Here is a 24,019-nt window from a genome sequence, read left to right as displayed (position 1 = left end):
ACAAAGGGAAAGTATGAGGAAGTGATACTGGACCATAGAGATACACTCTGCTAATAAAGGTGCCAAGTCAAGCCTGGGGTCCAGCCCCAAGACCCACAGGGTAAAAGGAGAGAGGGTCTCCTTCACTTTGTCCTCTCTCTACAGGCACCGTGGGAAGGCATGCACCTCCTCCCTCCCCCAATGAATAAATGCTAAAAGGAGGAAGTGGTAGTAGATTTTAAAAAGGAACAGTGGCTTTGGTTTCCCTAGCCTAGGCATCTAACTCTTAAGGGATGCAAGCTGCCAACCATTGAGCATCTTTCAGAGAAGATCAAACTGGGCCCTTCCTCACTTCCTCACTGGAGTGGCTGTCCAGGGAAAACTGCTGGGTGTCCCCTTTAGTTAAATATGGGAACCTGTTCAAAAATAGAATTTAGCTTTTGCTATCAGTTGAGGGGTAGAGAATTGGGATTCTCAGGGTTGAAAATGAAGTCCAACGACACTGACATCACATTTTTCTACTCAATGCCCTGCTCTGTTTGTCCTACCAAAGCTAAATTCCTATTTGACTCCGTGCTCCCATTAATAAATTGAGTTCATTTTCAGTCTTCGGGTCGGATGATTTAAGATTGGGGAAGTGTAAATTTTTCATAATTTTGAAGATCCCACAGTTAAAGAACTATCTTTTTAGATTTACTTGGGGTGGGGTGGGGCTATTTTTCTGACGGGGACTTAAAATGTCCCCCTTTAAAAGTATCTACAAAGTGGAGAAAGTGCGAGGCAAAACCCAATAACCTACCTTCAGGGATGAATCGGCTTTATCTGCCTACACTTTATTTTGCTTTGGATACAGAGACTCCTTATGTAGCCCAGGTTGCGCCTTGAATTCCCCAATCCTCCCACTTGGGTCTCCTGAGTGCTGGGTACAGATGTATGTATGTCACCCTGCCCTCTGAGAACTTATCAGGGTCCTGGTGTCTATAACAGGCACGCACACCGAATACAGTTAGCTCATTTACTTGTCCGGCTGTTCCCTGCACAGAACGCAGTTGTCGAGAGTGGAGAGGCCCTAGGAGGCAAGTGAGATCACCGCTAGGGAAAGTGCTCCCCAACGGACCTTCCGGAGGTCCAGGGTGCATAAACCCTAAACCCTGTCTGGGGCACTTCCAGGTTCGTCGTCTTCTGGTATCTTCAGCGGCTTGACATTTCTATTTTCTCAACCCCGCATCCCCTCTACCCGCACACTTGTTCCTTTAAGGGATGGAGTGCGAACAGCCTTGATCTCAGGCCTCCAGGATGCTTGCAATTGTTTAAAGGGGATTGTGGCTCAGAATCACCTGTTTCCAAATTGTCAGTCATCATACTATCCTCTGTACAACAGCTAGGTGGCCAGCCAAATCCCGATTTTATCTCCGAGGGAAAGAATGTTCTCAGAGCCTGCCGGTGGCCGCTCCTCTGGGCAGTTCAGTCCCGAGATCAGTAAGGTGGGCAGTACCAGGACGACTGCAGCTTTCCATCCCCTTGGCCGAAGCTCAACTCGCTGGCGAGCAGCTGGAAGAGGAGGGGACCAGGCACCAAGCAGTAGTTGAGCCCCGGCTTTTCACCAGGCCGTGACTCCCTGTAGCGTGGCGGGCAGATGGCCCTGCGGGGCAGCACTCGGGCCACCTGGACTGAAGCCAGAGCTGGCCAGTGGTGTGAGTGTCCCGGGGCCGGCGCCGTTGTAGTGGCCTGCGTAACTAGCACTGTAGGGAGTGCCCGAGTAGCCCCCGAAACAAGGATGGGGCGCATAGGGACCCGGGAAGGCGGAGGCTTCCGGACCCAGGCAGGGCTTGCCGTCCAGCACTAGTACGGGCACTGTCACCCGGCGGGGTGTTAGCGGGTGGCCCGCCAGTTCCAGGGTCTGGTCCTGGCGCTGCCTCTTGCACTTGTAGCGCCGGTTTTGGAACCAGATCTTGACCTGCGTGGACGTGAGCTGCAGCGCGCTGGCCAGGTGCTCGCGCTCGGGCGCAGACAGGTACCGCTGCTGCCTGAAGCGCCGCTCCAGGGCCAGCACTTGGGCCTGCGAGAACAGCACGCGGGGCTTCCGCCGCGGGCGCGTCCTGGCGAGCCCCGGGTGTACGTTGTCACTGCCGTTGCCCACACCGCGCTCCATCCTCGGGTTCCCAGCTCCAAGCGGGGCGGTCGCGCGCGGAGGAGTCTCTAAAATCACAAGGAAGGAACACCATCAACAGCCAGCAACAGGCTCGGGGTGGGGTTGTTTTCACTAGCTAGCCCTTTCCCCCTTTTCCTTTTGTCCTCACCCTCCTCTACCCGCCTCCCAGGTGGGTCTGGTGGTCTATTTCTCAAATCTCTGTCGCTTTTGTATTCGCCAGAGCCTAAGTAAAGTCGTATATTCTGGGATCCCCTGTACGCTTCGTTTCACCAATAGTACATTCCGGATCAGGTGTGCCTATTTTCTCCAATTGTGTCTGGTGGTCCAACAATTTGAGAAATCTTACAACGTGAGTGTGCGGGCCTATCACAAAGTCGCTGGACCTTAAACTTTACAAACAGGATGCTTTGCAGGGCAAATTAAGAACAAGATATTGATATTTCCTGAACAGATTAAAAGCCAGATATATCCAGGTCCCAACTCTCAGGCTTGGAAATAGAGGTTCTTTTTGATATGTGAAGTTGAGATCCACATATTGGCTTTTTGAAAAACAGTCCCTTCCTCGTTAGGTCTTTTTGGCAAGCGGGTAATGTTTCCCTCAGCGGGGCTGTGACTATACCCCAGTCTACCTAGATGCGGCCTCTCCCTTTCTTCCCACTTCTCTTGTCTTTGCTTAAGATCTGTTAGGTCCCAAGGGATGGTGGAGAGGAAACTCACACCGGGAGAAATCCAGGGACACCGAAGCGAACATCTAAGGGCCAATGTCCGATGGCTTGGGTTGAGATCCTGACTCCCAACCCTTAGACCAGGGATTGAGGAGAATTCCGCCCTCCCCTCCCCCTCCCCCGTCTACGCTCTTAGAAATCGAAGACACCCAAAGTGGGAAAACCGGAGGGTTTGTTTCCTTTTAAAACTCTAAAGAAGACTAACCTCCAGAGATGCTGAAGAGCCAGCCAGAGACTCCAATTGAAAGTAGCTGACTCAGCAAAGGCCTTCCAATTGCTTTAAGTTCCTAAATTCAGGTCAGCCTAAACTACACAGCCAACTCTAGACACTCAGAGTTTCAAAGTCCCCATCAGGAAAAGAGCACTCTCTTTTTTTTACTCTCTCAATCTGAGGTTATTCAAGCTGAGGACTGAAAATACATTCGTTTTTATTGGGAGCCCCGGGTCAGATGGAACTTAGCTTTGGTATGACAAACATCGGGGACTGAACACAAAATGGCATTTGACTTACTCGAATTTCATTTCACTGGTGTGAAAATGATCACACCCCAACCAAGTGATACACTAAAAGGTTAAATTCAACATACTGAGATCCTGTCTCACATAATCCCAAACCCAAATAAATAAACTGAAAGGTAAGAGTTAGCACCCTGTACCCTCTTAGTCACAATTGGAGAGCTCTGAGCCCTGCTTTCAAGGAGGCAAGAGGTTCAGAAGGGGATACATGTCACATGTGGTGGTAAAGCCTACCAGATGGCCTATTCCCCTGACTGACAGCCCTCAGGGACAGGTTGGAGTGGGCCCTGTGTGGCTATCACAGTGGCAGAAGACAGGCTGCCAGTCAAGGGACTTACACCCAGGTGTTCCTGTGACTGGGACAGTGGGGAGAGAAACCACATTAGCCCTTTCTCAGCAAAGCTGAAAGTTAGCAGACTCTTACCCTGGGAACTTGTTCCTCCTCTCCCCAGTGTGTGTGTGTGTGTGTGTGTGTGTGTGTGTGTGTGTGTGTGTGTTCAGATAAATCAACATACCTAGAAAGGTTTGGTCTAGGCAGGCAAGGGCAGTAGTGATGGAGCATGAACTGAGTTATGGTAAAGAGGTTTGATGGGGAAAAGACATTCTCAGAACTAGGCTCCACTGGAATCATGTCTTTGTGGTTAGCAGAAGGGCAGCTGTGGGAAGGAATACCCTACAATTCAAGTCCGTAGGAGGCAGGACTAGGAACAGGGAGGCTGTCTTTTGGACTCCTAAATAAAACGAGGGAAGATAGGGTGGCATCCCAGAAGATGCCTTTTCTCCATCAGTGACACCTGTAGTGACCTGTGCTTACTCACCAGGCTCCATCTCCCAGGGGCATCCAAAAGGGTCTGATCTAGTTTGGGCCCTGTTGCCGCTCACTGTCCCTCCGGATTCCGGGTCCATTGTTTGGTACTGAGGCTTTTCGAGGTTCCTGTGTAACTCCCATTGTGACGGAGTCTTGGCATCGTTCTGCTCACGCTCCAGCCTGAGGATGTCGTCTACGGAGAAGGGGGTGGAGGTGACGGGGTTCAGCAGCATCTCGCAAGCCTAGGGGGGCGGAGCTGACAAGTTCTCAACTTCTGCCAGAAGTCGCACCCCTAACTCTCCCTTTTGTGATGGCAGGCCTAAGCGACTCCGGGAGGCACACTTAAGGTCCAGGCCCGCGCCTTCTTTTGGCCTTGTCTGCAAGCTGGGGGACCAGGACCGGGTGACAAAATTGCGGTCCTCCATTGGTTCCCACAGAAATCACGTGCTAACCCTGCACCTTCCTCCCCAAACGCTGGCTTTTGGGTCCTTCTGTTCGCCCTCAATCCCTCGTCACCTTTTTGGAGGATTGGTTCCTATTGACGCTTCTCAAAAGCAAAGAGGAGAAGGGCGTGGCCTATATCTCAAGAGGGTGCGACGGGGAGCTCCCGAGGACTCCGGACCTGAATGGGCCCTAGCGCGGAGTTTCAGAGCAATCAGTCCATCAGGTTTTCCAGTATACATTCTCCCGGCAAAGGAAAACCAAAAGAGGGATAGGGAACTGGAGAGGCCCCAGGATACGAGATGCGAGCGCCGGGTGGGGGTGGGGGTGGGGTGGGGGTGGGGTGGGTGTCTCAGTTGGTGCTAGGCCGGATTCCTCTAGGGACATTAGTGACCGACAAAGCCAGAGGAGCAAGTCTTTAGTCCAGTATATGAAGCGCGGACTTGTCACTTAAGGGAAATTCAGGCGCAGAGGCTGTGTTGGGCGGGTACTCTGGTAATCTTTGAGTATTTCTGGAGTGGTTGGGAAGTATGGTAAGCTCTGGCCCTGTCCGCTGTCCCCGGTCCTCCCCACCCCTACCGGCTAGTCCCCATCCACACCCCGCAGCCCCGCTTCTTTTCTCTGTCTTAAAGCTTGTCTTGAGCAAGCCTGTATAAGTGGAAAGTTTTGCCCAGTCTTAGGTCTCCAGAAGAGCTCCTTGGACACAGCTTGGGCGGAGTATACAGTGTGTCTCCGTGGTGTGCGAGGTAGGAACACGGAGAGAATGGGTAGATATGGCCATGGCTGTGGAACACAACGTGTGGGGTTTGGGGCAAAGGGCGAGCCTCTCTTACACTTCGTTTTCATGAGGTAAGGAGAAAGATGCGTTGGCTGGAGGAATATGCAGGACACTGTGTAAGCGAGACTCTCCCAGACGCCATGGCTCGTGCTAATGAGATCAAGAAACCGGGGCTAGGTGTTGCGTGCCCAACACAGGATTTTAAAATATCGTTTAAAATAAAGAAGATCTCACTAGAGATTTAAGGGAATTTCAGATCAAATGTTTTTAAACCCTAAAAATTCACGGTTACACGACAGGTTTAGATGCTATTTCCTGGGATCCCGATGAAAACCCACCTCCTCCACTCCAGTCAGAAAGCACAAAAATTTAAAAACAAAATTATCTATTGGAAAAGGGGGCTGCAAACCCAGGTGTGGGGATCAGAGGGCAACTTGAGGGCGTCGGTAGGTTCCGGGGGTCCATCAAACATCTTTAGTCTCCCAGGTCTAGAACAATTTCGAAATATAAAAACTTCACGAAAATTTTCAGCAAATTTGATTTTTTTGCGACTAAGTAATTGTGTAACAATTTCATATACATATCATGTAATCTTTATGATGAAGCTATATGCTTCCTTTTTTTTTTTTTTTTTCCTAGTGAGTAAGGCGGTCGGGAGAGGGGAGGGGTAGGGAAAACAGCAGCGGAGGTCCAGCTTCTTACCAGCAGGTGTGCTCATAGTGTTTTCCCCAAATAAACCAATACTCCCCACATTTCACCCTCAAGAATCTCAAATTTTGTGATAACCCAAACACAAATTTATACTTTATCTTGTTTTCGTTTTTTTCTGATCATAAAAATTATTATGAACACTCTGGGAAAGTGGGAAGACGGATTCAAAAACATCCACCCAAATAACAGTCTTTTAAAATTTTTGCTTGTGTTTAAACTTACATATCTGTTCATTAGTTTTTCTGAGTATGATTCAAAGTCACAATAAAATGTCCTACATTACAGATAGACCTCAACAGAATGAGTTCATAATTTTAGATAATCTCTGTTTTTCTAATCACCATAAATAAGGCTTTGTCTTTGTAGAAGCTTTAGTCCTTTATTCTCTATTATATATCCTCGGTATACAGGTGTAGAGGAAACCTTGATGACTTATTTTTAAACCCGAATTTAAAATTTCTCCTGGGACTTCCTTGGAAAACTGCTGTTTCGCCCACTTCCCAAAGGTGAGAAAGGCGTCCTGATGGGTGTTTACTCAAGCGCACCTCAGATGGCCCAAGGAATACTTGGGATTTGAGGGCTGTGGACAGGAGCTCTGCCCAGGCCGTGTAGATACGCTGAGCTGGATCCCCGCTTTCCAAGGTGTAGGTCGACCTTAGATAAAACTAAAGCCTGAAGCTGCCAGGGCTTTGTAAGATGCCAGGGCGGGTAAGATGTACCATTAAGAAATCAACAAGAAAAAGATGCCCTGGGAAGGACTTGAGGTTAACAGCCAAATAATCTGACTTCCTAGTTTAATGAGATCATCACATGCTGTTTGAAACTTGAAAAAGCTTTCTAGCCTTTCACAAATAGTGAAAAGCATCCTTGTAAGGGAGTGCGCTGTTCAAACCCGGGTTTAAGAGGTAAGAGCATAGACAGGAGAGAAATCCCTAACACACCCTCCAAACCCTTCTCCTTCTCCTTTTCTCCTTCTCCTTCTCCTTCTCCTTCTCCTTCTCCTTCTCCTTTTCTCCTTCTCCTTCTCCTCCTCCTCCTCCTTCTCCTTCTCACCCTCCTCCTCCCCCTCTTCCACCTCCTCCTCCTTCTCTTCCTCCCCCTCCTCCTCCTCCGTACTATTATTATTTTGTTGAGAGGAAAAGTTTGCTACTTTGTTCAGACTAGTCTTGAATTCTTAGGCTCCAGCATCTCTGCTGCCTTCCCTCCTAGAGTAATTGGGACAACAGGTGCATCCCTTTGGCTGAAATAGAAGACAGAATGAATCCCAAAATGTGTTACTTTACATAACTATATGGAATTTACACAGTATTTATTGAAGTTCTTCTCACCATGAATAAATAATCTCTTTCAACTTCCTTCTTCCTCCCTCTCACTTCTTTTTCTCTCCTATCCTAGGAAATTGAACCTTTTACCCCTGGAGACACTTTCAAATATAACCCACAAAAGTCAGCGTCTAGTGATCCTTCTAACATGGGCTATCCTGGGCTTACACGGAACCAATGACTTTTAACCTATGGGTAGGAACTTGGTTGGGCTAGATGACACGTGTCTCATGGGTCTGTTCTTACAGCTTTGTCCTCAGTGTCTGGGCTGGAACTGGCACACTGTGAATATCTGTTGGATAAAGGTATCTGCTATGTTTGGCTGGTGACAATTCCTAGGTTGCCCTGGGGAGCAGCCCCCACCTGGAGAGGATGAATTGCTCCTTGCTGACACTCTGCTGTGCTGTGCATGGTTCCTTTTGCCAAAATCTGTTTACTAGTGCTAAAATAACATGTTTATTTTATTATGTGAAACATTAAAATAGCTTTAAAGCCAAAATTGTTCATGAAATTGTCCTTAAAGGGGTAGCACTACATTTCTGTCTTCTCTATTCCTATTTCCCTCTCTTTGAGGTTAGTACAGCCTCAAATTCATTAATTTAGCCTTTTCACACTTGTCTTGATATTGTTAAACACAGGGACAAAAGAACACGATTTTTCCTATTTTTAATTCTCTCATGTATGTTCTTGTAAAGGCATTGCTAGTGTGATAGCAATGGGGTGTTTTGTATCAAGGCTACCCTAATGGGATTGCTGCTTTGAAGCATGTTCTAGTTGCAAAGACCATGCTAGTGTGGTATGCTCTTACTTGTCTCTCTTTTGTTCAAAATAAGTTTTTCTACATTTACTAGGATTTGGAGGTTCTCTTCCTCCTCCTCCTTCCCTTCTCCTACTTCTCTTCCTCCTAACTCTGGCTGCAGATTTTTCAGATAATATTCACATGCTGTATATTATAATTGACAGGCAAATCATCGAAGAAACCAACTTGGTGAGTTTTCTCAGCAATGACCTCAGGTTAGGTCCCTATCTTGCAGGTAGAGAACACAGAGATGACTTAGGATCTAACTACAGAACAGCCGAGGAAGATCAGAAGCCAGGTTATCTCACTTCTAGTCCCTTCTACCACAGCCCTGCATCACCAACACAAGACTCCACAGCCCCACACCACCAACACAAGACTCCACAGCGCCACACCACCAACACAAGACTGCAGCCCCACACCACCAACACAAGACTCCACAGCCCCACACCAACACAAGACTGCACAGCCGCACACCAACACAAGACTCCACAGCCGCACACCAACACAAGACTGCACAGCCGCACACCAACACAAGACTCCACAGCCGCACACCAACACAAGACTGCACAGCCGCACACCAACACAAGACTCCACAGCCCCACACCAACACAAGACTCCACAGCCCCACACCAACACAAGACTGCACAGCCCCACACCACCAACACAAGACTCCACAGCCCCACACCAACACAAGACTCCACAGCCCCACACCAACACAAGACTCACAGCACACCAACACAAGACTCCACAGCCCCACACCAACACAAGACTCCACAGCCCCACACCAACACAAGACTGCACAGCCGCACACCAACACAAGACTCCACAGCCCCACACCAACACAAGACTCCACAGCCCCACACCAACACAAGACTGCACAGCCGCACACCAACACAAGACTCCACAGCCCCACACCAACACAAGACTCCACAGCCCCACACCAACACAAGACTGCACAGCCGCACACCAACACAAGACTCCACAGCCCCACACCAACACAAGACTCCACAGCCCCACACCAACACAAGACTGCACAGCCGCACACCAACACAAGACTCCACAGCCCCACACCAACACAAGACTCCACAGCCCCACACCAACACAAGACTCCACAGCCCCACACCAACACAAGACTCCACAGCGCCACACCAACACAAGACTCCACAGCGCCACACCAACACAAGACTGCACAGCCCCACACCAACACAAGACTGCAGCCCCACACCACCAACAGAAGACTCCACAGCGCCACACCAACACAAGACTCCACAGCCCCACACCAACACAAGACTGCAGCGCCACACCAACACAAGACTCCACAGCGCCACACCACCAATACAAGACTCCACTGACCCACATCACCAGCCAAAACCTCCTTTTTCCTCTGCTGTCCCTGTACTGATTTTAGTTACTTCCAGACAAAGATTTGAAAATTTCCTGAAACCCATTGGGAAGCAGACTTGGATTATTTTGTATATACTTCCTTTTTTAAAAAATGTACACCTCACCTCTCAGAATAACTCAGTACAACTCAGTTGTTATTCCAAGTAAACACAGGAAGAAATCTAGAGAGAGAATGGTCATGATACCTGTTTGGCTCTTCACGTGTCTCCTCACTTTGATCACCAGCACTTGCAAGCTAAGATGAATGTGGCTGCTTAGTGACCATATCTTCTTATATTTCCCCCTATAACTTCACGAACTATATATTATTATAATGTGCTTGTTCCTAAGAAATATTTCGAGAGTTTTGCTGATCTACAGACAGATGTGAGACTATTATTTTAACACATTCAAAATTATTCCATTAAATTTAATAGGTATTTCTTGAGCACCTATTACATATGGAAAGGGTGGTATGTGGATGCTTTCAACAGGTAAAGAAATATAACACAGAGATGCTAAGCATAAATCATGACAATTCCAGGCAAACAAGACACATGGGTACTGTGTGTTCATATGGTTATTTTTCTATGAGATGATGTGAATCTCACTATGTAGCCCAGACTGTCTTCAAACTCACCATCCTTTGTGCTAGGATTACAAATGTGTGCAGTTTGTGGGGCCACTGGCAGTGGGACCAGGATTTATTCCTAGTGCATGAACTGGCTTTTTGGAGTCCATTCCCTGTGGAGGGATACCTTGCTCAGCCTAGATACAATAGAGAGGGCCTTGGTCCTGCCTCAAACTGGTCATGGGACAGATTTTATTGACTCCCCATGGGAGGCCTCACCCTCTCTGAGGAGTGAATGAGGGTGGGGTGGAGGGAAAGGTGGGGGGGGAGCAGGACAAAGGCAGAGAGGAGGAACTGGAATTGGTATGTAAAATAAAAAGATGGTTTCAAAAAAATAACAGCAAAAATTGTGTGCCACCACTATCTAAGGCACTCAGAACATAAAGTTGACTAGCACCAAGACCACCCAGAAGCATCTCAGTCCAGTTGGGAAGAGGACACACAGTGCTTTGTTTTGGTGTGTTACCAGTTTGTCTAATTTCTGTCAATGGGGGCTAATGTTTCAATTATAACCACACCTTTGCTACTGGAACCTAGGGTGTGGGTGTGATTACCATGTGTAGGATTGACCAGCATGGGAAGCTCACCTACAGGTATTTCATACTGAAGCTCTGTCACTAACTAGCACAAGCCTCTTCTCCAGATACAGGCTGTCCCCTAGCACCCCTCCACACCTGCAGACTCTCCTTGGCAATTTGCTGTTTTTACCTAACAATATATCCTGGACACTGTCTTGCCCCGCAGACAGCTCCCCTATTCTTTTTTTATAGCTGTATAGTATTCCATTATGTGAATAGACTGTAGTCTATTCCACTATGTCCCTATGAGTGAACCTTAGAGTTTTTTCAGTATTTCAAAGTAACAATAACAAAGATTCACATTTTTTAAATAGTTAGAGGCATTCTGTTCTTTTAGTGTATTTTTCTAGACCTAGGATGAAGGGTTGAAACTGAATGTGCTCATGCATTTTATAAGGAATTGTCATCCCTTGAGTAGTCACATAGGTGTTGTGTAATTCAGTGTTGTGTGTGAGAGCTTGACTTCCACATGCTGGGCAATGGGAGGTATTGTCCTCTAAGTTTTCAATCATCTGATGGACAAGTTGTAACACAGTGATGTAGCCTCTTTTTATGTTTGAGGGGCATATACAATGCATATGTAAATATATATATATATATATATATATGTATATATATATGAGACACAGAAAGCATGTAACTATGCACACTCAAAGCATATGCATAGATTCTATCTTTCCTTCCTTTAATAATTTTTTTAAATTTTTCATTTTTTTCTGTACATTGGGGTTTTGCCAGCATGTATGTATGTGTGAGGATGCCAGATCTGCTGGAAATGGAGCTACAGGCAGCCATGTGGGTGCTGGGAATTGGACAGAAGTCCCTTGGGGGACAGTCAGGGCTCTTAACCGCAGAGCCATCCCTCCAGCCCCATTTGAATAATTTTTAAACCTTCCATATAGCAAGATTCTGACCCGCTACTGCAAATATTTTCTTCCCCTTTGCTGAATTTTCCTTATAAAGCTTTGCCTTGAATTTTCATTGTCCCCTGTGTTCTTTTGCCCCTTCCTTTTGGATTTGAGTCTTAGTGAGGTAAGCCTGACTGAGGCTAGCTGTTCTAGTATGGATGTTTTCAATATTTTCACCTTAGCGTATTCAAGTATGTGATGTGATAGATTTCCCACTGTTATTGTTATGATTATTAATTATTATAAGTGGCTGTGCAGGAACCATTTTAATCACTTGCCTGTGGTCAACTTCAGAAATTCTTCCTGTGGATCCCTGAAAATCAGCGAGAAGTTTAGAGGTAAAGAAAGGGCTTAGGTGGAGAAAAGGATGATGATTTCCTGTGTTAATTTTTAATTAATTAATTATATAGTGTGTAAAAATGGTGCTAATAAGGGTCGTTAGTAAGGCACTGGGCTCGATCCCCAGCAATATAAAGTATATCTGTCTATATGTGTGTGCAAGTGTGACGGACGGCTCTGTTTAATCTACCTTCTATCATCTGCCTATTTATCTGTCACCTAGACATCTGTCAGGTGTCACATGCTACATCAGGTTTCTTTGCCTGACTGGCTTAGCAGAGAGAGCAGATCCAGCGCCCCTAGTGGATGCCTCTAGCTCCCAGTGCCTTCTGCTTCACACCTTCTGCGTGGAAAAGGAACTCATCACAGTTAGCAAGACCGAGCTCCAACATGCAGGGGGTTCGGAGGTTGCCCAGGATGGTGGAGAGCAAGTGGCCAGATGCTAGGCAACGTTTATCTGCATCAGCTTCCAAGCTCCACTTCAATTAACATTCCAGAGCCCACCATCAAGCACTGATAGGGCCAGGCCACCAGCAAGCCATGGAAAAATAAACTCTAGATCTGGGGTGAGTGCCTGTGTGTGTCCAGATCAACAGGGATTCCCTGCAGTTCTGCCTGAGTATCAGGGAGCAGCAATGCCAGGATAGGCTGCAGCTTGGTCTGGAGGTGCCACAGAATGCAACTGGGGCTTTGCAAACAAGGATTCTCTATTTAGTTCAGGCTCTGTCTACTGGCTTGCTGGGATTTCAGGGCTCTCCCTTCACACCCGCCCCAGGGTGCAGATGAGCTCTTGCAAGTCTCAAAAGCTAGGAGTGCAGCCTGGGCCCTCATGTTCCCAGAGCGAGTGCTGAGTTTCACAAATATTGTCTGGGCCGGATTTTAGCATCCGGAGTGTTGTTTTGTGTGGGCTTCCATGATGTCATTGATACTCCTTTGAGATAAAGGACTGGATTTTGAGGTGCAGAGGGGCCAGTAACTCATTTATAGCTGTCGGCCTAGTGAGCTAATGCTTTCAAAGTGGAGTCCACTGTGCCAAGTTAGTCTCCTTTGGAAGTTAACGTCGTTGTTATTCCCTGTGACTGTACACGCCTGCCTCCACAAACAGAGGTAAGAATGTTTCTGAATTGGGTACCTATGCCTGTAGTGTCTGTAGGGTTAATTTGATTTCCTTGTGGTGCTGAGGATAGGAATCGGGACCCAAACACATGTCAGGGCACAGACTCTACTGCTCAGCTACACCTGACCCAGTCCTTCAGCACAGCAAACCTCCCCCTTCCTCCCTGCCTCCAGACCTATTTTTGTGTGTGTGGATACATGCTTGTCACACCTTGCATATGAAGGTCACAGGAAAATTTGCAGGAGTCAGTTCTCCTCTCCTCCTACCTTCTAGGTCCCACGAATCAAACTCAGGCCGCCAGGCATGTGGGCAAACACATTTACCTGTTGAGCCATCTAGCCAACCCCAAGAGTTTAATTTTAAGAGACAACTTAAGCACACCCCTTAGACAATTTAGAAGCCCGCCCCAGTGATGTGACTTGCAGATTAGAAGCTGCTGTAAAAGACTGTGGGGGGAGGGGCAATTTTGAGGTGAGTATACTTAGTAAACACCACCCTTCTAGATTCTCAGGCGCTTGGCTGAATGAAATGTGACTCGGGTTCCAGGAGATCCCAGAACATCTTTCTAATCAGCATTACTGACTCCTAAGGCAATGTGTCTGTCTGTGTGTCCCTCCTGAGGCATCTGTACTCTACCCATTTCTAGCTGGTGTCTTGAAGGTGAGGAATTTCATTTGTAATGCAGTTGCAGACTCCCATGCTTCTAGACTCTAGGGAAAATGGAAACTCTCCAGGGTTCCCTTCAAAATAGGGAGGAGGGCAGGACACGGTAGAACATGCCTATAGCCCCAGTACTCAGGAAATGGAGGGAGGGGGATTTTGAGTTGGAAGACAGTCTGGACTACTTAGCAAGATTCCCTCTTCTTCACCTCCTTTTCATTTTAGAAATAGGTTTTCTATCACTGGATCTTGGCTTGTAGACTCGGTTGGCTTTGAACTTGCAGAGATCCTCCTGCCTCTGTCTCTCCTGAGTGTTGAGACTCCAGGCAATCTCTCTCAGCTTCAAGAGCCTTTCCCACAACAAAACAACTATGGACAAAAGGCATGGTTCATGTATTGCCAGGGTTTAGGGAGCTGCTGGAGTGTAGTCCATTACTGTGTTCCCAGTGGCCACTGGTCACAATAGTGGTCTCACTGGAAGGGTAGGGGTGGGCTATCACATGGGTCCAGATAGAGCAGGCAGACACAGACATAAGCTAGTATTTGATGCCATGTAGATAAATTGTCCTGATAACCAAGTGTTTCCCTGTCCACCTTCTCCCAGACAGCCTGACGCTGGTGGAGCATTAGAGTAAATGAGTTCGTTTAAAAGCCAGCCAGGGAGGGCTCTTGTTCTGAGCAGGACCACTTTATATAATAAAATTATTCCTGAAAACTTGACATCCAGTGTCCTGTGGTAGGACTCCTCTGGCTTCTGATGCCATTCAGGTTCCCTTCCAGTGCCTAGGTGTCTTTCTAGGTCAGAGTTGGGGGTGGGCCTTTGACTGGAGGGTCTACCTCATGCTTGGGGCATAGTAGTGGGTTAGCTAGCAGGAAGAGAATTTATGGAAGTCAAGCTCATAATCCACTCTCCTTCCTTAAATTCTGGCAAATTGGAGAGATTAGGGAACAGGGGGAGTAGAAAGATGGTAAAGTGCTTGGCTCTGGTTAACCATGCGACTGTTAATTAGATCTTTGCATTTTTATTTGGGATCTCTTCTCAGACTCTGGATGTCTGGGAACAGACAGCAGGGGAGGTGATGACACCGTGGTTATTAAAATATGTACATGAGACCGGTCTAGAGAAATCAAACGTAGCTGAGAACAAGCTGGAGGCTCGGCTGAGAGCTCAGGATTCTCTCATTTTCTTATGCCTGCACTGTTGCCTCTCACATTCCAGCCTAGAACATTTCCTTCTAAGTTGCTGGTATACAAATGATATTCAAAGCTGTGATCTCAGATGAAGCCGCAGGGAATGAAGGGTGTGACTGCAGAGGAGGAGAAACTTAAAAACAGTCTTTCACGAGCCCACAGTTTAAGAGAGGACGCACATTCTTTACTTTTTTTTTTTTTTAATGAAACAAGGTATGTGTATGGGTGTTTTGCCTACATGTAGGTTGGTGCACCACATGTGTGCCTGTTATCTGAGGAGGCCAGAAGAGGGCATAGGATCTCCTGAAACTGGAATCACCAAGTAGGTGCTGGAAATCAAACCTGGGTCCTTTGTACGAGCAGCCAAGTGCAGCCATCACTTCCTTAGTCTCAAGGTTAGAGATTTTTGTTTTGTTTTCTTTTTTTGTTTTGATTTGTTAATTTATTTTATGTATATGGGCGTTTTGTCTGCTGTGTGTCTCCACCTTAGAAGAGGGCATCGGCTCCTGTAGATCTATAGGTATAGATGGTTGTGAGCTACCATGTGGGTGCTAGAAATGGTACCCAGGACCTCTGGAAGAGCAGAGAGTGCTTTTAACCCTAAGCCCTCTTTCCAGTGCCAAGGTCAGAGATTTTAACAAGAGTCAGTCACAAACCAACTGGTCTGAACCATGGGGGGTGGGGTGGGAAATGTCATTGTCCTACTTTTCCTGTTGCTACGACAAAATACTTTCGACAAAAGCAACTTCAGTGAGGAAGGGGTCATTGTGGCTCACAGTTCAAGGGTACAGTCCATTACAGCAGGGATGTTCTGGCAGCAGGGGTTTGAGGCATCTGGTCATATTGTGCATCCAGAATCAGGAAATAGATGATGAATGCCAGAGCTCAGCTCATTCCATTCTGTACTGTCTAGGATTCCAGTTTGGAAATGGTCCCATCCACAGTAAGATGAGTCTTTGCACACTGATGAACCCAATCAAGACAATCCTTCACAGGCATTTTCAGAGGCTAACCACAATTGAGATAATTCTCACAAGTATGTAAAGCAAGACGCAAGTTTGACCAACAGATGTTTTAATAGGAGAGTACACATGCGACAGAGTCAGTCCCCTACAACCAGGCAAACCATGGAACAGAGAGAGCTGCCTGTGTGACCCTCATATTTAAAGTTTTGCTACGTCACTGACCATGCCCTAGTGTGTGTGTGCCAGCCCCCAATAGGGCAAAGCTAACATTTCCCCTACAGGTATGTTTGGGTGCCTATTTCCTAGTCAATTCTAGATCCCATCACGTTGACAATTAACCCCAATTACCACAGTTATTTAAAAAAAGGATTAGTGTAGACTAAAAGAAACCAAAGGAGCTTTATAGCTTTAAATACATTGGGAGAAATGGGAAAATTTGAGTAAGCATTAGTTTATTGTCACAGTTAGCTTCAGTTGTCAACCTGATACACCTGGGAAGAGGGAAACACAACTGAGGAATTGCTTCCATCTGTTTGGCTTGTTGACTTGTCTGTAGGGCATTTTCTTGATTACTAGTTGATGTAGGAGGACCCAGCCCACTGTGGGTGGTACCATTCTTAGGCAGGAGGGTGGGAATAAGCCAGTAAGCAGTGTTCCTCCATTAATCTCTGCTTCAGTTCTTGTCTTGGCTTTCCTCAGTGATGGCCTGTAATCTGTAATTCAAATAGACTCTCTCCTTTTCCAACTTGCTTTTGGTCAGTGTTTTATAACAGCAACAGAGAAAACAAACAAATGAAATAATTAATAGGAGAGTGATTTCAATGGAGCTTTTTGGTAGCCAAGATGGGACAGGGTACACAAGTTTCAAATGGCTCAAGAAATACATGCAGAGACAGGGCAAGCATGGAAAAATGGCAATAACTGGTGAGTAGCTGACTATTTGATGAGTGATAAGTAGATATGCTTCATACCTTTCCATTCTCTCTCTCTTCCCCTGTAACTTTAAAAGTTTCAGGTTAAAACAGGAGGAAAGAGTTGACAGAAGAGGAGTGATCAATAAAGAAGAATGTAGAGAGAAGTAAAAAGGTCAGAGAAGGTGGTATGTGGCTTGGGAACCAAGTGAATGAAGCCTGTGAAGTAGCGAGGAATAAGAAAGGCCTGAAATGTCTCTGGCAAAAGGAGTGAGATATGAGTTTTAGGATGAAGGACAATCTAGGGTCACCATGGTGGGGATAACCCATCTGCTGACTAACCCAAAGGATGAGCATGGTGTCTGAGAGATGGGGCCTCTAGAAGCCAGGAATCCGTGTGTGTGTGTGTGTGTGTGTGTGTGTGTGTGTGTGTGTGTGTGTGTGTGTGTGTGTGTATGTGTATCTGACTGACTGTGGGGGAGAGATTGTGGGGAGTGAGCTGTGCAGGGTATACCACTGGAGTTACCCCAGTGCTCTCTAACAACCTGGTATGCATTAAGCACTGGCTTTAGCTTTTATTCAGTGGACTCATTCAAATGAAGATGAGTGAGCAGGAAAATGAAATGGCTAGAGCACAGAGGACATTTGTTTCTTTGTTTTGACTGCTCTTAGGAATGCGGTTCACTGTGACAGATTTGGGTTGTTGTTTGGGCAGTTAGATGAAAAATGCAAATTCCACTCTCCCCCAAACAGTATTCCTAGGAATTCCACACTTCTTTATTTTTTTGTTCAGGTCCCTGGATCTGAATATCATACTGTTTTGCAGTAGGGATTCTTGAAAGGCTGTTTTATATTCTAGTTCTGCAATGGGGGAAAGAATGTCTACCTATTTGCCTGTAACAAAGGCATCAAGACTTAGTCAGAAACAGTGCCTCAGTTTTATATCATCTGCCCATCGATCAAATGAGACAGTTATCATCCTTGGGCTAAGTTCATCACTGTATGTATCCTTGTTCTTGCCTATGTATGTGTATGGTACATATGTGTGTGGGCACACAAGGCAGGGCACCCAGATAGAGAGGTCAGAGGACAACTTTGTAGACTTGATTCCCATCTTCCACTTTTACATGGACCTGGGGATTAGTCAGTCTTCAGAGGGGCATTTATTCTCTACTTTGTCGCAGTCCTTCTTGCCTTTGGCATATGACTTGTACGCTTCTTCACTTGATTTCCCTGGCCCTAGTTTGCATTGGTCTTTGAAAGCTTTACCTAGTAGACCCATTGTAAAGATTGCCTGGGAATATGTATGAAAAACAAACTGTCTTTCTCATGGAACTGACATGTGTCTTGTCAATGTGTCTTTGTGTTTACATGTAGTCATTGAATATGGTCTGTTGGAATGCCAGCCTCTAGTTGCAGAACACTGGAAAGCTAGGACTTCCGTGATGGGGCCTTTTCCAGAGAAGCCTTCTTCATAGGCTCCTGTTCCCTTTTGGAACAAGTCAAGTGCTGAGTTAGGGCAGCCTCTATTTCCCCTGCCCTCTTAGGGGCCCTGCATGCCACCATGATCCTTCTGTTGCTAGCCTAGTACTTCAAGCACCAAGCTTTTGAGGACACAAGCTCTCCTTCCTCCAACTAGATCTAGCACAAAATTTTCCAAGTAATATTTCTCAGTGTTCGTCATGTATGGGAAAGGGCTGTTCTCTGGGACAGGAGAGGGCTTCAACCCTGATTCCACTACCATTTCATGTTGAGTATTTGGGCCGCAGGGTCATCATCTTTGTAGGGAAGAGCTCTAAAGATATACTGATCTAGAGCCCTAAGACAAAGAGTTCAAGGAAGAAATGAGCAAGCTGCCATTAAGTTCAAGGTATAGCATATTACCATAGTTAGCTTTTGTCAGTTTGACACAAACCTAGGTATTCCTGTGAAGAGGGAATCTCAGTTGAGAAATTGCCTCCATAAGATGGGTCTATGGGCACATTCTTGATTGCCAATTGATGTAGGAGGGCTAAGTCCACTGTGGGCAGTGGCATCTCTGGACAGGCAGGCATAGGCTATGTAAAGAAAGGTAGCTGAGTAAGCCAGGGGAAGTTAGCCAATAAGCAGTGTTCCTCCATGGCTTTGCTTTAGTTCCTGTCTTCAGGTTCCTGCTTGGCTTCCTTTGATAATGGACTGTGACTCATAACCCAAGTGGACTCTTTCCTCCTCTAAGTTGCTCTTGGTCATAGTGTTAATAACAGTAATAGCAGACAGGGACACGCAATTTCAAAGGAGTCCACTCTCACATGGTACAAAGGATTGGAACTTGCATTCTGGGAATCAGTTTCTCTTCCTCAGGGAGCTGGCTTGATAACTCTGTATCATATATTAGGAAAATATTTCAAAAGCTCTGCCATCTGTGCAGAATCTGTGTCTTTCTTAGGACGAAAGCAAAATAAAAAACACTCAAGCAAGAGAAATCGGGAACCCAAATGTGAAGGGCCAGGGCTCAGGCAGCTCCTACCCAAAGTCATGGCTAAATCCTCCTGAACTTGAGTTTCAGTTCTTATGGTACCAGAGACAGCAGAGAAGGACCATGGCTCATCAGGGATTCGTTGATAGAAGAGTCTTTATTTTGGCATTCCATATGTTGACACTCTGTGGGAGTGGGTTGGAGAAGATGACACAGTGAGGCGACTTACCTTGCCAAAGCAGAGTACATACAACACACGTTATCTGAACCCCAAAATTTAACACTGGCATTCACATGATTCGAAGTCCAAATTCATACTATCAAGGTTCTGAATTCACATTGGTAGTACTCCAGGGAATAGGAAACAAAAGCAGAAGAGAGAGAGAGAGAGAGAGAGAGAGAGAGAGAGAGAGAGAGAGTTAGAAGTGGGTGGTGTGGTGGCTTGCACCTATAGTTTGAGCAAGGTTGGCCTCTCTAAGATTCAGTAGGAAAGAGATTTCCTCATTTTTTCAAACCTGTAAGATTGGAGGTAAATATCTTCTTCTACTTGTTATCTTCCTTTTTTGTTTTTTTTTCCTTTCCTCTTCTCTCTGTCTCTGGCTTTTTTGTTTGTTTGTTTGTTTGCTTGCTTGCTTGTTTGAGTCAGGATCTGACTGTACAGCACAGAACTCACTATGTAGTCCAGACTGGCCTCAAACTTGCTGGCCTCTTGCCTCATGCTGGCCTTTCCCTCCCCTGTGCTGGGATTAGAAGTGTGCTATCAGTCTGCCTGGCTGAAGAGCTGTCCTTTTCTGGGAGGTAGTCACACTTCCCACTGAGTAATGTGTAATGTGAATTTCCCAGCTTGGTCCCGGCTATGCATTGTTGACTTAAACAAACAAAAGAACAAAACCATGTGTTTGTGTGTTTCTTTGAGAGTGTGTGTGTGTGTGTGTGTGTGTGTGTGTGTGTGTGTGTGTGTGTGTGATGGGTATGTGCACATGAGCGTGAGTGCAGGTGCCTGCAAAGGGCAGAAGAGGGTGATGGGTCTCCCAGAGCTGGAGTTTCAGGCATTTGTGAACCTTGGCTGCAGGTCGGCCAGCTCAGTGGCCTTAAGATTTTGGTTTAGTCTTGCGTTGCTCTTTTGTTCCTGACCTTTGTTTCTAGATGGTCAGACTTGATCTTCCTAAAATATTTATGCAAGAGAAATAGTTAAGTTTAAAAAAAAAATTGCCAAGTGACGATAGAAATGACAGACGTGCTGCCTAAAGTTTCTGTTTCATGTATGCCATATTTTAAAGTTTTCCTTTTTAACTCAGTGACATCAAAGAGCAGGGATTTGGATTTCACTTTGGAGCCTTAAGTGCCCAGCCCTGTGACTATGGACAAATGTGGTGCAGCTCCAGCAGTTGTTCGGTAGGGGGAGCAGCTTGGTTTTCTGCAGGAAAGCCCCTCCAGACCTTTCGGGAGAGATCAGCCGTTTGTCGGGTGAGCTTTCTTCCTCCCTATTCGTCTTTGACTTTTGCAGACCCTGCTATCATCATTTTATCTTCCCGTATACCATGTAATCTGTTTGGATTATGAACGGTATCTCTTGCCAAATCCCCCCCCCTTTTTTTTCCCTCTTCAAGTTATACACTCATATTTTGCCTTTCTTTTGTAAAGCCTGCCCTCTAGTGCTGGACATTCCCAGGGCAAGTGAATTCATCCCCCCTCACCCCGCCCCTCTATTCAGGCTGAGCTGGGTATATTAAATCTGCCTTAATTGGTCGCCACCTGTTTACCCTTGGCAGAGGGATGCCAATTGCAAAGCCCTTTTGAAGACCTTTCCCCTTCCGCTAAACAGCTCTTTAACCTTCCCTCCCTTTGACATATTCAGTACCACCCTCTCCTCACAACCAAGCCCAGTTGGAGACACTCACACTCTTGTGGTTACCACTCAATCTGCATAAGCAGTTTAGCTAAATGACCCCCTTTCTCCTAATAAGGACGGAAGGGTGGGATTCCACTAGCAGGATGAAGATAAGACAGCTCTTCTCTGTTAACCCACAACAACGTGACTGTCTACTGGCTTCCCCCATTTTGTCCGTTTGGACTGTGAAAGATAAAGACAATAATGTTTATTAATTTTAAGTTGTTTGTAAGATACAAAAGGCAACACACGTAAACATGGTGAGACAAATGTACAATATTTTAAAAACAACATTCCTTTGTATGACTGGAATAGTTGAGTGAAAGTTTTTGTCTCAAAAGTATTTGTAATAAGAAAAGCAACTTAACAATGTAATGTTACCTTCACCATTTTTTTTCTCCCTCCACCATGTGGGCCCTGGGGATTGATTTCAGGTGGTCAGAGTTAGTAGCAATTCCCTTTACCTAGTGAGTCATCTTGCAGTAACAGCAACATTATTATTATCATTATTGCTTTTATTATTATTAGGATTTTTAGGATTGCACAGACAGGGTTTCTCTGTGTAACAATCCTGGCTGTCTTGGAGCTCACCCTGTAGACCAGGGTGACTTTGAACTCACAGATATCTGCCTGTCTCTGCTTCTTGAGTGCTGGGATTAAAGGCATGAGCCACAGCTGCCTGGCTGCTGTAATTATTTTTAATGCACAGCATATATCAAACTATTCAAAACTTGATAAAATATAAAATAAAGTGACATAGACCAGGGGTGGAATTCAGGGGGGCAGACTGCTTGCCCATGGCTCTGGGTTCAATTTCCAACCCTGAATAAATATTGAAAATCATTTTTTAAAAATGGTAAATAGTCCCTGCCTGGGGAGTGGAGGGGTGATGGCTAGGGGCGGGTGGGTTGTTGGGGGGGGGGAGGGGAGGGAGAGGGAGAGGGAGAGGGAGAAGGAAGGGATTGACATGTCAAACAAGCTTGTTCCTAATTTGAACTAATAAAAGAATTAAAAAAAGGTAAATAGCTATATCCTTGCTCTAAATTCTTTGTAATTTAATTCCAGGATTCATAAAGATTCAAGCTCAGGGGTGGGACATGTAGTATAATTTATAACTGAAAACTGAAATTATTTATTAGTACACTTTTTTGTGTGTGGTCTTGACATGAAATTGCTATTTAGCACATGGTCACTTTAAAACTGGGTGCAGAAGAAAGATGCTCCTGATGTATTTAAGCAAGAAAGATGTGAGCTGTGAGCCTGGAAATTTTATGTGTTACATTTGGGAAAAACAAAGTTTGCTAAGGATATTTGTGGATATGTGTAGAGACATAATGCATTTAATTTTTATGTATTATTTTTAGCCAGGTAGTGATGGTGCATACCTTTAAACCCAGCACTTGGGAAGCAGAGGCTGGTGGATCTCTATGAGTTTGAGGCTAGCCCGGTCTACAAAGTGAGTTCCAGGACAGCCAGGGCTGTTTGTTGAGGCAGAAGCCCTACCAACTCAGCCCTCAGGGTGCCAAGTGGTGGGCCCCTGCCCTGGAGTTGCCTCAATCCAGACTCTGCCCCTAAAAAAGCCCACCATCAGCAGCTCCATCCCCAGAGGGCATTAAAAGCCCCACCTCTGGGTTTACCTCATGGTTTTCTTTTTATCATCTCCTGTGGGGCCACAGCGGAATGCTTTGCTCAGATTAAAACTTCATTTATTCAGTTTGATTGGCTTAATTATGTCAGTGGCGGCAGTGGATTCCCAACAACTGGGAATTTTAAACTTATTATTGTTACACAGAGAAACAGTGTCTCAATAAACAAACAGATTATTATTATTATTTTATACTTTATTTTAATTTATGTTCAGGTGTTTTGCCTGCAGGCATGTCAGTGTGAGGCTGTCAGGAGTCCTGGAATTGGAGTTACAGATGGGCGAGAGCTGCCATGTGAGTGCTGGGAATTGAACCTCGGTTCTGTAGAAGAGCAGTCAGCGCTCTTAGCCCCAAAATACTATTTTTATTATTTTATGTGTGTGAGTGTTTTGTCTGCATGTATGTATGTGCACCACAAGCATGCCCGGTTCTGGCAGCAGCAGAAGAGGGTATTGGATCCCCTGGACCTAGAGTTACAGATAATTGTGACCTGCTACATGGATTTTGAGAATGGAATCCCGGTCCTCTGAAAGAGCAGCCAGTGCTTTCTCCAGACCATGGCAGTGGATTTGTACTTAGCTTTATGAATGACTGAGGAAGGATACAATTGAGTGTTAAGAGTCACCAACTTTCAGTAGGCGAGACTGGAATAGAGGAGTGCATTGCATGTAATTGAAAGAAGTGATGGGCTTATGGGTAGTTTTAGTACTTTTTAATTGTTATTAAACAAGTATCTTAACAAGCTTTTACTAGAACAGAGAGAAATAACGGAAATTTTGAGTCAATACTGCTCTCTGCTGGAAATATTATGTCATGCACCCACTTGGTTTGAGCTCCTTAATGGCTACTAGGGAAGGCAGCTTGGCTCAGAACCTTCTGGAAACTTGGGAAGGAGACCAGATGTCACCCAGACAGGCAACCTCCACAACTGGTCTGTGTTACAGACTTTCTTGGGTTCCATCCACAGAGAATCAAATGTATTTGGAATTAAGTGTCTATTTGAAGCCCTGATAAGTCAACACTGAAGACTTTTAGCAGAATCATGCATTTTAAAACTTCCATTTAGGCTGAGATTTAAAAACAGCCGAACGTTTTTAGGCAGTTTCTCCC

The 24,019-nt window shown here is 45.8% G+C and overlaps 2 protein-coding genes across 2 annotated transcripts; one reads left to right on the top strand and one right to left on the bottom strand.

Moving 5' to 3' along the window:
* Nucleotides 1-1,579: 1,579 nt before the first annotated feature.
* On the bottom strand, nucleotides 1,580-4,413 carry Nkx2-6 (NK2 homeobox 6). Its single transcript, XM_027390032.1, has 2 exons — nucleotides 4,191-4,413; nucleotides 1,580-2,178 (listed from the first exon to the last, which is right to left on the bottom strand). Exons 1-2 carry the CDS (start codon nucleotides 4,411-4,413, stop codon nucleotides 1,580-1,582), a joined length of 822 nt encoding a protein of 273 aa, XP_027245833.1.
* A 4,023-nt stretch (nucleotides 4,414-8,436) lies between these two features.
* Nucleotides 8,437-9,636, top strand: LOC113832713 (extensin-like). The gene is made up of 2 exons (XM_027390678.1): nucleotides 8,437-8,446; nucleotides 8,561-9,636. The coding sequence occupies exons 1-2, from the start codon at nucleotides 8,437-8,439 to the stop codon at nucleotides 9,634-9,636; spliced, it is 1,086 nt and encodes a 361-aa protein (XP_027246479.1).
* Nucleotides 9,637-24,019: the final 14,383 nt, after the last annotated feature.

The sequence above is a fragment of the Cricetulus griseus genome, assembly GCF_003668045.3.
Source record: "Cricetulus griseus strain 17A/GY chromosome 1 unlocalized genomic scaffold, alternate assembly CriGri-PICRH-1.0 chr1_1, whole genome shotgun sequence".
In the NCBI taxonomy this organism is placed as follows: domain Eukaryota; kingdom Metazoa; phylum Chordata; class Mammalia; order Rodentia; family Cricetidae; genus Cricetulus; species Cricetulus griseus.
Note: the sequence above shows the minus strand (reverse complement) of the source record. Positions and strands in the feature narration are given on the sequence as shown.

Bases quoted from the DNA above. Each gene is read 5' to 3' on its own strand.
- Nkx2-6 (XM_027390032.1), bottom strand. From the start codon at position 4,413: ATGCTGCTGAACCCCGTCACCTCCACCCCCTTCTCCGTAGACGACATC. The intron at 2,179-4,190 runs GTGAGTAAGCAC...TTGTGATTTTAG, and splicing joins CCCCTGGGAGATGGAGCCTG to AGACTCCTCCGCGCGCGACC.